Genomic DNA, 11,763 nt, shown 5'->3' with positions numbered 1-11,763 from the left:
TGCTGTTAAAATAGTTTTGAACTTGAATTGATTAATTTAAATGTGAGTTTCATCACTTGAATGTGGAGCATCTGCCATGTCAGAGCGCTGAAGTGATCAAGGCTGAATATTTTATAGATGCATTCTCAAACTTATGAACTCGTGCAGATATTGGGTTTGTGGAAATACAGTTTTAAGTGTTCAAGATGAAGAAATTCAGAACATCAAATTCAGTATCGTCACATTCACAAGCCCAAACTCCGATTCAGCAGACAGCAGGTCATCCACAGGGGAGAGCAGACGATCAGCGAACAGTCGAATGAAGCAGCACTCGCCTCTGCCTGATTCATGGTGCTGGACGATTTACAGGCTGTGAGATATGAGGGTGGGGCTTTAAGGGGTCTGGAAATATGAAAAATAAATGTTTTTTTATCTACATATAGCCTAATGCAGAGTTAAACTCATGTATTTCAGCTTTAGGTATAGGGAAGGCTGCTTTCGGTTTCAGCTCACATAAAACAAACACGATGCTGAAAACTCTTCAGGAGGCTTTCCCTGTCCTCTATTCACCGCAGTACAGACTTACTCCTCTTATGTTCTTACTATTTAAATTAAAGTTTTAAGCAGTTAACAAATGAGGTTTACAAGAAATCTCTGAGCGAATCATTCATAATGAGTCACTTTATTCATTTAGAAATGATTCAATCGAATATGAATGAACAATGCAGTGACAGAGCGCCACCCACTGGACATTCTGGGTTCATATTCTTAAAAATATTGAAGATCAGATCATTTAAATAAACGTGAGGTTAAATAAGACATCTTAGATGTGAATAGAGGATACTTAAGAGAGACATTTCAGTGCTGATGATGGGCTTTGGGCAAACAGATCATTAAACTTTTCCCTGAAATACTGTCCTGTTCAGCTGTGCTATAGAATATTGTAATAAACCGCGTCTGCTATAATGTGATGATGAAGTGTGCATGCAGAAATGTCCTTCACCACCGCTCGATAACGCTGGAACAGTCTGAAAATGGCCCTGAGAGGAGCTGGAAAAGTCTAACAAAATGTGATTTTGGTAGTGTAAGAGGCCTGTGTGTGCTGAAATAACCCAGCAGAGGGTTGCAGTACAGCTCAGAGTCAGCGCTTAACCCCTCAAACAACCAAAAACCCTAAATAAAATTGATTAACCAATGAGATGTGTGGATTTATTACACAAACCACTGACAATAGCTGAGCCCTGATAGTCAGTCTGCTGGAGAGTTGTGTCCTACAGAGCCTCTCTCACACACACACACACACACACACCAGTAGAGTCACGCAGCTCTGTGATTGGCCAAAATGCTCAGTTTGACTTGTCGCTGATCGTCTGCTCTCCCCTGTTGATGACCCCTGACCTGCTGTCTGCTGGATCTGACCTTCTGCTTGTGAATGAGGAGACTGAACTTCTTCAAGATCTGCAGTCTGAGAACGCCACTGTAAATATTCAGCTTCAGCTCATCCGTATTCAAGAGATGAAACCCAAATGCAGGACATTTAACAGCATAAAACATCTGATTAATGAATTACAGTTGTCAAAAACTCAGATGAACACATTTCAGATTGTTTTGGCAGATTATCAGCGCGTGTGCGTGCGTGCGTGTGTGTGTGTGTGTGTGTGTGTGTGTGTGTGAATCAGCTCTATAGTCTGCTGCTTGTCCAGAAACACTGTCAGATGTTTGAGTAGAAGCGACACACTCGGGGTGAGGAGCACACACTCCTACTGTAGGGCGTTTGAAAACTGAAACTGAAAAGTGTGATCTGAGCCGTGTGTGTGTGTGTGTATGTGTGTGTGTGTGTGTGTGTGTGTGTGTGCAGGCTGTGCGAAGGTGACGGATCAGTGTGTGCCGCTGCTGCGCCGCTGTGCCTCTCTGCAGACGCTGGACCTGCGCTCCTGCCTCCTCCTCGCACCGGACGCCAGCCAGCTGCACAGCTTCCCTGCGGCTCCAGAACAGCTGAACACACTACAGACTCACACCCCCCTGTAAACCCCCCCCCCCACACACACACACACACACACTGCTGTTTTCAATCTGTTTCTGGATCCAGCAGTCGTGGACGGAGCAGCGTCTCGTTATAGGTATCGCGTACAGTACAGATGTGTACAGATGTGTGTCGTGTGCTGTAAATCTGAGCAGAGACGCTCTGCAGAACCGCACTTGTGTTGCAGATTCAGAACCGGCCTGTTCTGGACCAGACAGAGCCATCTCTGATCCCTGCAGGACCGCTCAATAACACGGACCAGAACCAGCGGCACTGTGGGACCAGTTCAGGAGGACATCCACTGGGACCCTGGGACGAGGTCCCCTGTGTGTGTGTGTGTGTGTGTGTGTGTGTGTGTGTGTGTGTGAGAGAGAGAGTGTGTGTGAGAGAGAGAGATCAGTGTTAATGTATGAGTCTGTCGCTGCGATCAGTGTTTCTTCTCTTCTCTGTGTTCGTGCCACACACACACACACACAGCCGCTCTGTCCGTCCCTCTTCATTCCTGCTGTCCTTCAGTGATGCTGAATCTGATATTCTGTCACTCAGTATACTGGAGATTCACACACTGGTGATCATTAAAGCTGCTCTAAACACACACACACACACGCAGATACCTATATATATATATAAATATGTGTGTGTGTGTGTGTGTGTGTGTGTCTCTGCTCCTCCAGAATGCGCTCTCAGTGGTCTTGCACTCCTCCAGTATTGCTCCAGCACACGCGGGTCTGACCAGTCTCCTCCACAGGGGTTTCAGTTGTTGTTGTTGTTGTTGTTGTTGTTGTTGTTTTTATATCTCATGTTCAGTGCCGTTCGCATTTAAAGGTGTTTGTGCACATCTGGGGACCCGCAGTGGGTTAGTCACATATCAACACTGAGGTGTGGAGCGTCAGCCGGAGCGCTCCTGCACACACACACACACACACACACACACACACACACAGTGCAGATGAGGTTCACCTCAGCTCCTCCTCCATCGCCATGTATGAACCAATCGGTCACCCTCACGCTCGGGGCCGCTCTCATCATCCTCTAATATCTTGCCAAAATCTCCTGTTCTGGGCGTTCAAATACACACACACACACACACACACACATGTATATCTCTATATTCCCTCCTCTGCATTGACCCGAGCGACAGAATCTGTGAAGCAGTGCGCAAAAGAAAACAAGGCAGCTACTATAAGAGTGACTACTGTAAATGTCTAATCAAATAAAGACAATGAGTTCCTTTTTAACTGCTCGACTCTTATTTGCTCCGTGTACACACACACACACACACACACACACACACACACACACACACACACACACAAACTGATCTCCTGTTAGTGACTGATGCAGTTCCTCTGTGCTGGTTTATGTCTGCATCATGAGGCCGGCTTGGCTCGGCTCGGCTCTGCAGTGCGGGTTACTGCTGAGGGCCGTGTGCCGGTGTGAGTCCTGCAGTGGTGTCCTCTGTTCCTGTAGTGTTCAGGTGTTTCCGCTTCCTGTTTCACTGCTTCATTTTGATGTGGAGTGTCCTCTGCTGGAGTGTGTGAGCTGCGCTTCACCATCTGCTGCCCTGAACACCGGATCAGCTGCAGTAATGCTGAGGTGCGTCATTAATGCATCAGTCAACACTGATGTGTGTGTGTGTGTGTAGAGATGTATAGTTCGGATTGAAACGTCACACCATGGAGATATTGGAAACAAAACACTCATGACTGATGATTTTATTCTGCATTTGGGTTAGTCAGACTGTCAGAGAGATGTGCAAATGAACATGAGTAAAGGAGTGTTGGTGTGGTGAACAGCTCAGCTCTGCGGCTCCTCATCGGTGCCTCCACACTGCAGGTCTGGAGGTGCCGTGACTCTTCCTCCTCCGCCTCTTCAAGCTCTGCAGTGTGAAAGTGAGACCCGTCCTCCAGTCCTGCTCATAATGCTGCTGCTCATGGAGGATCTGCTGCTGAGACGTCTTTCACACATCTATTGTGGACATTTCAGTAACCGGTGAGTAAGAGTGTGTGTGAATGTGTTTGTGTGTGTGTTCAGTGTCAGTGCGGGCTCCAGAGTGAGTTCCTCTTTCTGTTATAGTCCTGCACTGCAGTGCTGTGTGTGTCCAGCAGGGGTCAGTCCGCAGCGCTGCACAGCACCATTGGCACCTCTTTATCCGCGGTGCCGAACAGCGGCAGCATCTTCTCGGACAGCGGCCCGCTGAAGCAGTACAGCTCTGCGCCGCTCTTGGCATTGTAGAAGATCACCTGGCCCTCCTCACAGTCCAGGTACACCCCGACCCGCCGCAGGTGACCTGCCACCTTCACCTTGGACAGAGATGGGGCGGTGAGCGCGCGCAGGTGGTTCCCGCTCCACCAGAGGGCATAGTAGCCAGCAGCCGGCGTCATGTCAAACAGACCCTTCCTCTGCGCCGACTCGCAGACCACGCCCAGCTTCCAGTCCCGATTCTCCCCGACACTGACCTGGAGGACAGAGACACACACTGACCATCACTGACCCAAAACCTGACCATCCTTGACCCAAACCTGAACATCACTGACCCACACCTGACCATCACTGACCCACACCTGACCCATCACTGACCCACACCTGACCATCACTGACCCACACCTGACCATCACTGACCCACACCTGACCATCACTGACCCACACCTGACCATCACTGACCCACACCTGACCATCCTTGACCCAAACCTGAACATCACTGACCCACACCTGACCATCACTGACCCACACCTGACCATCACTGACCCACACCTGACCATCACTGACCCAAAACCTGACCATCCTTGACCCAAAACCTGAACATCACTGACCCACACCTGACCCATCACTGACCCACACCTGACCCATCACTGACCCACACCTGACCATCACTGACCCACACCTGACCATCACTGACCCACATCTGACCATCACTGACCCACATCTGACCATCACTGACCCACACCTGACCATCACTGACCCACATCTGACCATCACTGACCCACATCTGACCATCACTGACCCACACCTGACCATCACTGACCCACATCTGACCATCACTGACCCACATCTGATCATCACTGACCCACACCTGACCATCACTGACCCACACCTGACCCATCACCTGACCCATTACTGACCCACACCTGACCATCTCTGACCCACATCTGACCATCACTGACCCACATCTGACCATCACTGACCCACATCTGACCATCACTGACCCACACCTGACCCATCACTGACCCACACCTGACCCATTACTGACCCACACCTGACCATCTCTGACCCACATCTGAACATCACTGACCCACACCTGACCATCACTGACCCACATCTGACCATCACTGACCCACACCTGACCCATCACTGACCCACACCTGACCCATTACTGACCCACACCTGACCATCTCTGACCCACACCTGACCATCACTGACCCACACCTGACCATCACTGACCCACACCTGACCCATCACTGACCCACACCTGACCATCTCTGACCCACACCTGACCCATTACTGACCCACACCTGACCATCTCTGACCCTCACCTGACCATCTCTGACCCACACCTGACCCATTACTGACCCACACCTGACCATCACTGACCCACACCTGACCATCACTGACCCACACCTGACCCATCACTGACCCACACCTGACTATCTTTGACCCACACCTGACCCATTACTGACCCACACCTGACCATCACTGACCCACACCTGACCATCTTTGACCCACACCTGACCCATTACTGACCCACACCTGACCATCACTGACCCAAAACCTGACCATCCTTGACCCAAAACCTGAACATCACTGACCCACACCTGACCCATCACTGACCCACACCTGACCCATCACTGACCCACACCTGACCATCACTGACCCACACCTGACCATCACTGACCCACATCTGACCATCACTGACCCACATCTGACCATCACTGACCCACACCTGACCATCACTGACCCACATCTGACCATCACTGACCCACATCTGACCATCACTGACCCACACCTGACCATCACTGACCCACACCTGACCCATCACTGACCCACACCTGACCCATTACTGACCCACACCTGACCATCTCTGACCCACATCTGACCATCACTGACCCACATCTGACCATCACTGACCCACATCTGACCATCACTGACCCACACCTGACCCATCACTGACCCACACCTGACCCATTACTGACCCACACCTGACCATCTCTGACCCACATCTGAACATCACTGACCCACATCTGACCATCACTGACCCACATCTGACCATCACTGACCCACACCTGACCCATCACTGACCCACACCTGACCCATTACTGACCCACACCTGACCATCTCTGACCCACACCTGACCATCACTGACCCACACCTGACCATCACTGACCCACACCTGACCCATCACTGACCCACACCTGACCATCTCTGACCCACACCTGACCCATTACTGACCCACACCTGACCCATTACTGACCCACACCTGACCATCTCTGACCCTCACCTGACCATCTCTGACCCACACCTGACCCATTACTGACCCACACCTGACCATCACTGACCCACACCTGACCCATCACTGACCCACACCTGACCATCTTTGACCCACACCTGACCCATTACTGACCCACACCTGACCATCACTGACCCACACCTGACCATCTTTGACCCACACCTGACCCATTACTGACCCACACCTGACCATCACTGACCCACACCTGACCCATCACTGACCCACACCTGACCCATTACTGACCCACACCTGACCATCACTGACCCACACCTGACCATCACTGACCCACATATGACCATCACTGACCCACATCTGACCATCACTGCCCCACACTGCCCCCTGCTGTACCTCCCAGTAGTGTCGGCCGGTCTGGAAGCTCTCCTTGGCCAGGACGCAGGACCAGACGTCGTAGCGCTGTGTGTTGTTCCTGTAGAACTGCAGCTTCTCTCCACGCTTCAGCTGCTTCCGGTCCTCTGACAGGATGAGGAACGGGTACGCAGTGACCGGGTTCAGGCTCACGTCCTCTACACACACACACACACACACACACACACCTCAGCAGACGCTTTACTACCATCCATGCGATATCAGTAAGGATACTCACCCAGATAACCTTTGACCTTCTTGTGTCCTGAAAGAGAGATATAACAGATCAGTCAGAACCGGCCAATCACAGAGGAGCGCTGACCCTGACACCCCGAGCTCATCAACACTGACGCTGATTATTATTCAGATCATTAATGAGAACAAATACAGACGGACACTGACCATTAACAACACACACACACACACACACACACACACACACACACACACACACACACACTGACCTGTCTTTATCCTGCGCAGATCTGTGGGCAACAAGAGAGAAAGCATTAATACTCCTACAGGTGCTGCAGGTGTGTGTGTGTGTGTGTGTGTGTGTGTGTGTACCTTTAAGTGACCAGTCCTTCCTCCTCATGGATCTTACACTCATCATGCTCTCACTCTCTGCTAATGTCGACACTGTTAGAGAAAACACACACACACACACACACACACACACATGGATGAGTGGCTCTTCTACACACACACACACACACACAGATGAGTGACCCTCTCACACACACGGACCGGAGTGTCTGTACTGCACTTCTCCACTGCGGATGTCCTCCAGCCGGTCCCGGATCTCCCCCAGCGCCGCCTTCACGTCCCCCAGAGAGAAGCGCAGTGTGAGCTCCGCCTCCTGCTCCGCCTCCTGCCCCGCCTCATCCTGCATGGGGCCGCTGGCTGCCTGGAAGCTCTGTGTGCAGATGGAGAGCAGCGAGAGTAAAGATGAGAGCGGGCGGTGATGTATACTTCTGCATCAAGCGCACGTGCGCGTGTGTGTGTGTGTGTGTGTGTGTGTGTGTGTGTGGTCACATAGCCCTCGCTACGGCTGATGCCAGCGCTGACGTGCACCTCTCGAAGAATTAGACAACACGTCACGACGCGTAGCGCAGGCTCTGAGCACGGGTAGCTGTGACAGGTGAGCCGGATGGAGCTAGTGGTGAATGGGGCGGCGTGTCACCTGAAGGAAGCCGATGTGGTCGTCTGAGATGGCCTGAGCCTCCAGTCGAGCCCTGTGCTCCTGCAGCTGCGCCAGCTTGGACTCCTGCTGCGACACCATTCGCTGGCCTCGGCCAATCACAGCCTCTCTCTTGTCCTGGATGCCGCCCACCAGCTCGGAGCGGATTCGCTGGATGGAGGAGCTCATGTCTGACAGCAGCTGCTCCACCTCGGCCTGCTCCGCCTGGCTGTATCTCTACACACACACACACACACACACACACACACACATGGGGTCATCCGCATGTACTGTACACACACTGGGGTTTGAGAGTCTCTGCTGTTTATAAGCGCTAATAAGCAGGTTTACCTGTACAGTGAGGAGTTTAGTCTTCAGTTCCGCCAGCTGAGCAGATCTCCTGTCCACACACACCTGCAGCTCCAACTCCATCTTACCCAGCAGCCTCTGCGGCAGACCATAACCCAGTCAGAGGAGCGGTGTGTGGTGTGTTCTGCGTGTTCTGTTGTGCGTGGTGTGTGTGTGTGTTGTGTGTGTTGTGTGTGTGTGTTTGTGTGTGTTGTTTGTGTGTGTGTGTGTGTGTGTGTGTGTGTGTTCTGTTGTGTGTGTGTGTGTGTTGTGTGTGTGTGTGTGTGTGTGTCTGTGTGCGTGTTCTGTTGTGTGTGTGTGTTGTGTGTGCGTGTGTTGTGTGTGTGTGTGTGTGCGTGTTCTGTTGTGTGTGTGTGTGTGTGTGTTGTGTGTGCGTGTGTTGTGTGTGTGTGTGTGTGTGTGTGTGTGTTCTGTTGTCTGTGTGTGTGTGTGTGTGTGTGTGTTGTGTGTGCGTGTGTTGTGTGTGTGTGTGTTCTGTTGTGTGCGTGTGTGTGTTGTGTGTACCTGTTTGAGAGCGCGCTCGGTCTGCACAGAGACAGTGGTGTGTGTGCGGTGCTCCTCCAGAACACAGATGGCGCAGATGCAGCGCTGGTCGGTCCGGCAGAACACCTCCAGCAGGCGGCCGTGCTCGCGGCAGGTGCGTCCCCGCAGGGCGTCGTGCGGCGGCAGCAGGCGGTGTGTGCTGTAGAAGGGGGTGTGCAGGTGCGGCTGCAGGTGTGTGTCGCAGTAGGAGGCGGTGCAGGTGAGGCAGGAGCGCAGCGCAGGCTTCTTCACGCCGCTGCAGACGTCACAGAACACCGGCTCCAGCTTTGGTTCCGCTTCTGCGCTCGGGTTCTCCTGCCGGGCCTGCGCAGCCTCCCCGTAGCGCATCTGCTGGTATTTGAGTGCGATCTGGGCAAACACTCGGTTGATGCTGAGCTCCGGCCGCTCCTCGAACTCCCGCTTGCACAGCGGGCAGGAGCAGACGGCGCTGGAGGCCCAGTAGCCCCCGATGCAGCCCTGGCAGAAGTTGTGTCCGCAGGGCGTGGAGACGGGCTCGCTGAACAGGTCCAGACAGATGGAGCAGGTCAGCTCCTGCTCCGAGAACAGCTCCGCGTCCATCACTGCGGGACAAACAGCAGAGAGACGGGTCAGCACACACACACACACACACACACACACACACACACACACACACACACTACAGACAGTACAGCAGACGGAGGAGCGCTCAGCACAGCTCAGCTCCAGCAGAGGAACCACTACTGCATCAGTCACTGCGGGTCGGCCCCGTCTGCAGAACTCAACATCTGAAGCGGATCCGAAAGGTTTTCAGAATTGTCCTATGATCAGAACAGATGCTGTTGGGTAGTTTAAGGACAGCTGTGGTGAAGGTTTGGTCCGCTTCAGGTGCTGAGTGCTGCAGTTCAGTGTAACGCAGAGGTCCAGCACCAGACCGGCTCAGCTGAACTGATCTGCGGGTTCAGGACCTGCTGCAGTGTTGGTTCTGTCTGATGCCGCTGGGCTCAGACCTGGCGTCAGCTGCAGGAGCAGCAGCGTGTGTGTCTGTTAATGAAGAGCTGGTGGAGTATCTGAACTCACGTCAGTGTGTGTGTGTGTGTGTGTGTCTCCAGCAGGCGTGTAATAATCAGCATGAAGCATATGCAGCCGGTGGTTAATGCTGAATAACCCTCAGTCCTCCACCGCAGCTGCTGATGGTTTACTCTGGGTCTAGATGTGCTGTATCCCTCCGCCGGTGCGCTGCGCTGTGATCCGGTCTCTCAGCAGGGCGTGCCGCTCACAGAAACATGATGATGATGATTGAGATGTTGAGTATCTCAGAGTAAAGGCCACGCGCACAAACACCCGGGAAAAATGCTGAGAGTCCGGTTTAGCCGCTCCAGCTTCTCCTCTGAGGTTGTGCAATGAGCGCTCCGTCACACGGCTTCATCTGCGTATGAGGATGTCCACGTCCAGCAGTGTGTGTGTGTGTGTGTGTGTGTGTGTGTGTGTGTGTGTGTGTGTGTGTGTGTGTGTGTGTGTGTGTGTGTGTGTGTGTGTGTGTGTGTCGTTCTGCTTTATTTTTATGATGAACATTAGTGACAGGGAACACATGAAGCATGCACGTGTGCTGATACTGTGTGACCTGAATATACATGAGGCGTATTCACTGAACATCTAGCGACACCAGCGAGAAGAAAAACACAAGACATGAAGGAAAAGCCAAAACTACAGACATGAACAAGACACAGAGATCTCGCTCTGACCTGTGCTCATCATCATCAGTGTGAGCCGGCGCAGCAGAGAGCTCTGATCGTGTGTCAGTGAGGATTATGAGGCTCGTGTTGGTCTTCAGCTCTTCAGGTGGATCAGCAGCTCCTCATGTAATGACAGATCCAGAATAAAGCCAGGACAGAATGAGCTAACATTACGCCAACGCTGAATATCTCCACCGCTGTGCCGCTTTAACACTGTCCATTTCCTCACAATCCCACTCCCAAATCAACACCACACTGATGGAGGAGGAGACGAGGCCTGATATTCCTGTCCAACATCCTCCAAACCCGACTGAAATAACTGCGCTGAAGATTCCAGAACACAGAGGACTGAGGAGAGCTGCGTCTGTCAGAACTACAGGCAGAGGAGTGATGAAGGACTGAAAATACAGGAGATCATCAAGTTATTCACACTGAACACTTACTGACACCAGGACAACTGTTCATGCTGGACAGAACCGGGTCATTTAATTCCCACTTACAACAAACTTTCAGGTACAAGCTAGACTTCTGAACAACACAACATCTCCAATAATCTACCAGTTACTACATGAAGTATCAGTCAATGCCACCCCCAATAGCAGAGTCCGGCCATCCACATGTGGAGACACAGAACACACACTGCTGACAGCCCACATACACACTGAACACTGGATCAGAACATCCGACAGCGGAGACGCCATCAACACACCATCACCATCATCATCATCATCATCATCATCATCATCATCATCATCACCATCATCAGTAACATCAGCACACTGCTCTGTTCCTTTAGTGATGGTGAAGTGTATAATCAGAGCTCAAAACACAATGAGGACACACACACACACACACACACACACACACAAACACGTCCACATAAACATCTCATAAACTGACTTACCTGTGCTGTGTGTGTGTGTGCGCGTGCTGTCCAGAGATTAAATGAAGCCTGCTCTTCTGTCAGTGTGTGTGTTCATGCTGTCTCATGTGTGTGTGAGAGCGTGAGAGCCTTACACACACACACACACACACATGCACGCAGAGAGAGAGAGAGAGAGAGAGGGAGGGAGGGTTTGGTCGTCTGACAGGCTGAGCTGGTGTG

At 52.0% G+C, this 11,763-nt stretch overlaps 2 protein-coding genes across 8 annotated transcripts in view; one reads left to right on the top strand and one right to left on the bottom strand.

Moving 5' to 3' along the window:
• Positions 1-3,240, top strand: part of zgc:158376 — a 14,432-nt gene extending 11,192 nt beyond the window's left edge. For 2 of the 6 annotated variants that reach the window (XM_073930432.1, XM_073930431.1), the window contains exons 11-12: positions 1,838-2,043; positions 2,947-3,240. In XM_073930432.1, coding sequence (XP_073786533.1) covers positions 1,838-2,007 — 170 coding nt within the window. In that variant the 3' untranslated portion in view covers positions 2,008-2,043; positions 2,947-3,240. Of the gene's footprint in view, positions 1-1,837 lie in introns of all 6 variants that reach the window. The other 4 variants (XM_073930434.1, XM_073930433.1, XM_073930429.1 and 1 more) reach the window with 2 other exon arrangements.
• Positions 3,241-3,687: 447 nt separating this feature from the next.
• btr30 (bloodthirsty-related gene family, member 30) lies at positions 3,688-11,656 on the bottom strand. Of its 2 annotated transcripts, XM_073930626.1 has the most exons (11): positions 11,563-11,656; positions 10,668-11,056; positions 8,926-9,524; positions 8,404-8,499; positions 8,056-8,289; positions 7,620-7,788; positions 7,440-7,511; positions 7,337-7,357; positions 7,111-7,137; positions 6,855-7,030; positions 3,688-4,461 (listed from the first exon to the last, which is right to left on the bottom strand). In XM_073930626.1, exons 2-11 carry the CDS (start codon positions 10,681-10,683, stop codon positions 4,114-4,116), a joined length of 1,758 nt encoding a protein of 585 aa, XP_073786727.1. In that variant the 5' UTR covers positions 10,684-11,056; positions 11,563-11,656; the 3' UTR covers positions 3,688-4,113.
• Positions 11,657-11,763: the final 107 nt, after the last annotated feature.

The sequence above is a fragment of the Danio rerio genome, chromosome 19 (assembly GCF_049306965.1).
Source record: "Danio rerio strain Tuebingen ecotype United States chromosome 19, GRCz12tu, whole genome shotgun sequence".
NCBI classification, from domain to species: Eukaryota; Metazoa; Chordata; class Actinopteri; order Cypriniformes; family Danionidae; genus Danio; species Danio rerio.
This window is presented reverse-complemented; position numbering and strand designations above follow the sequence as displayed.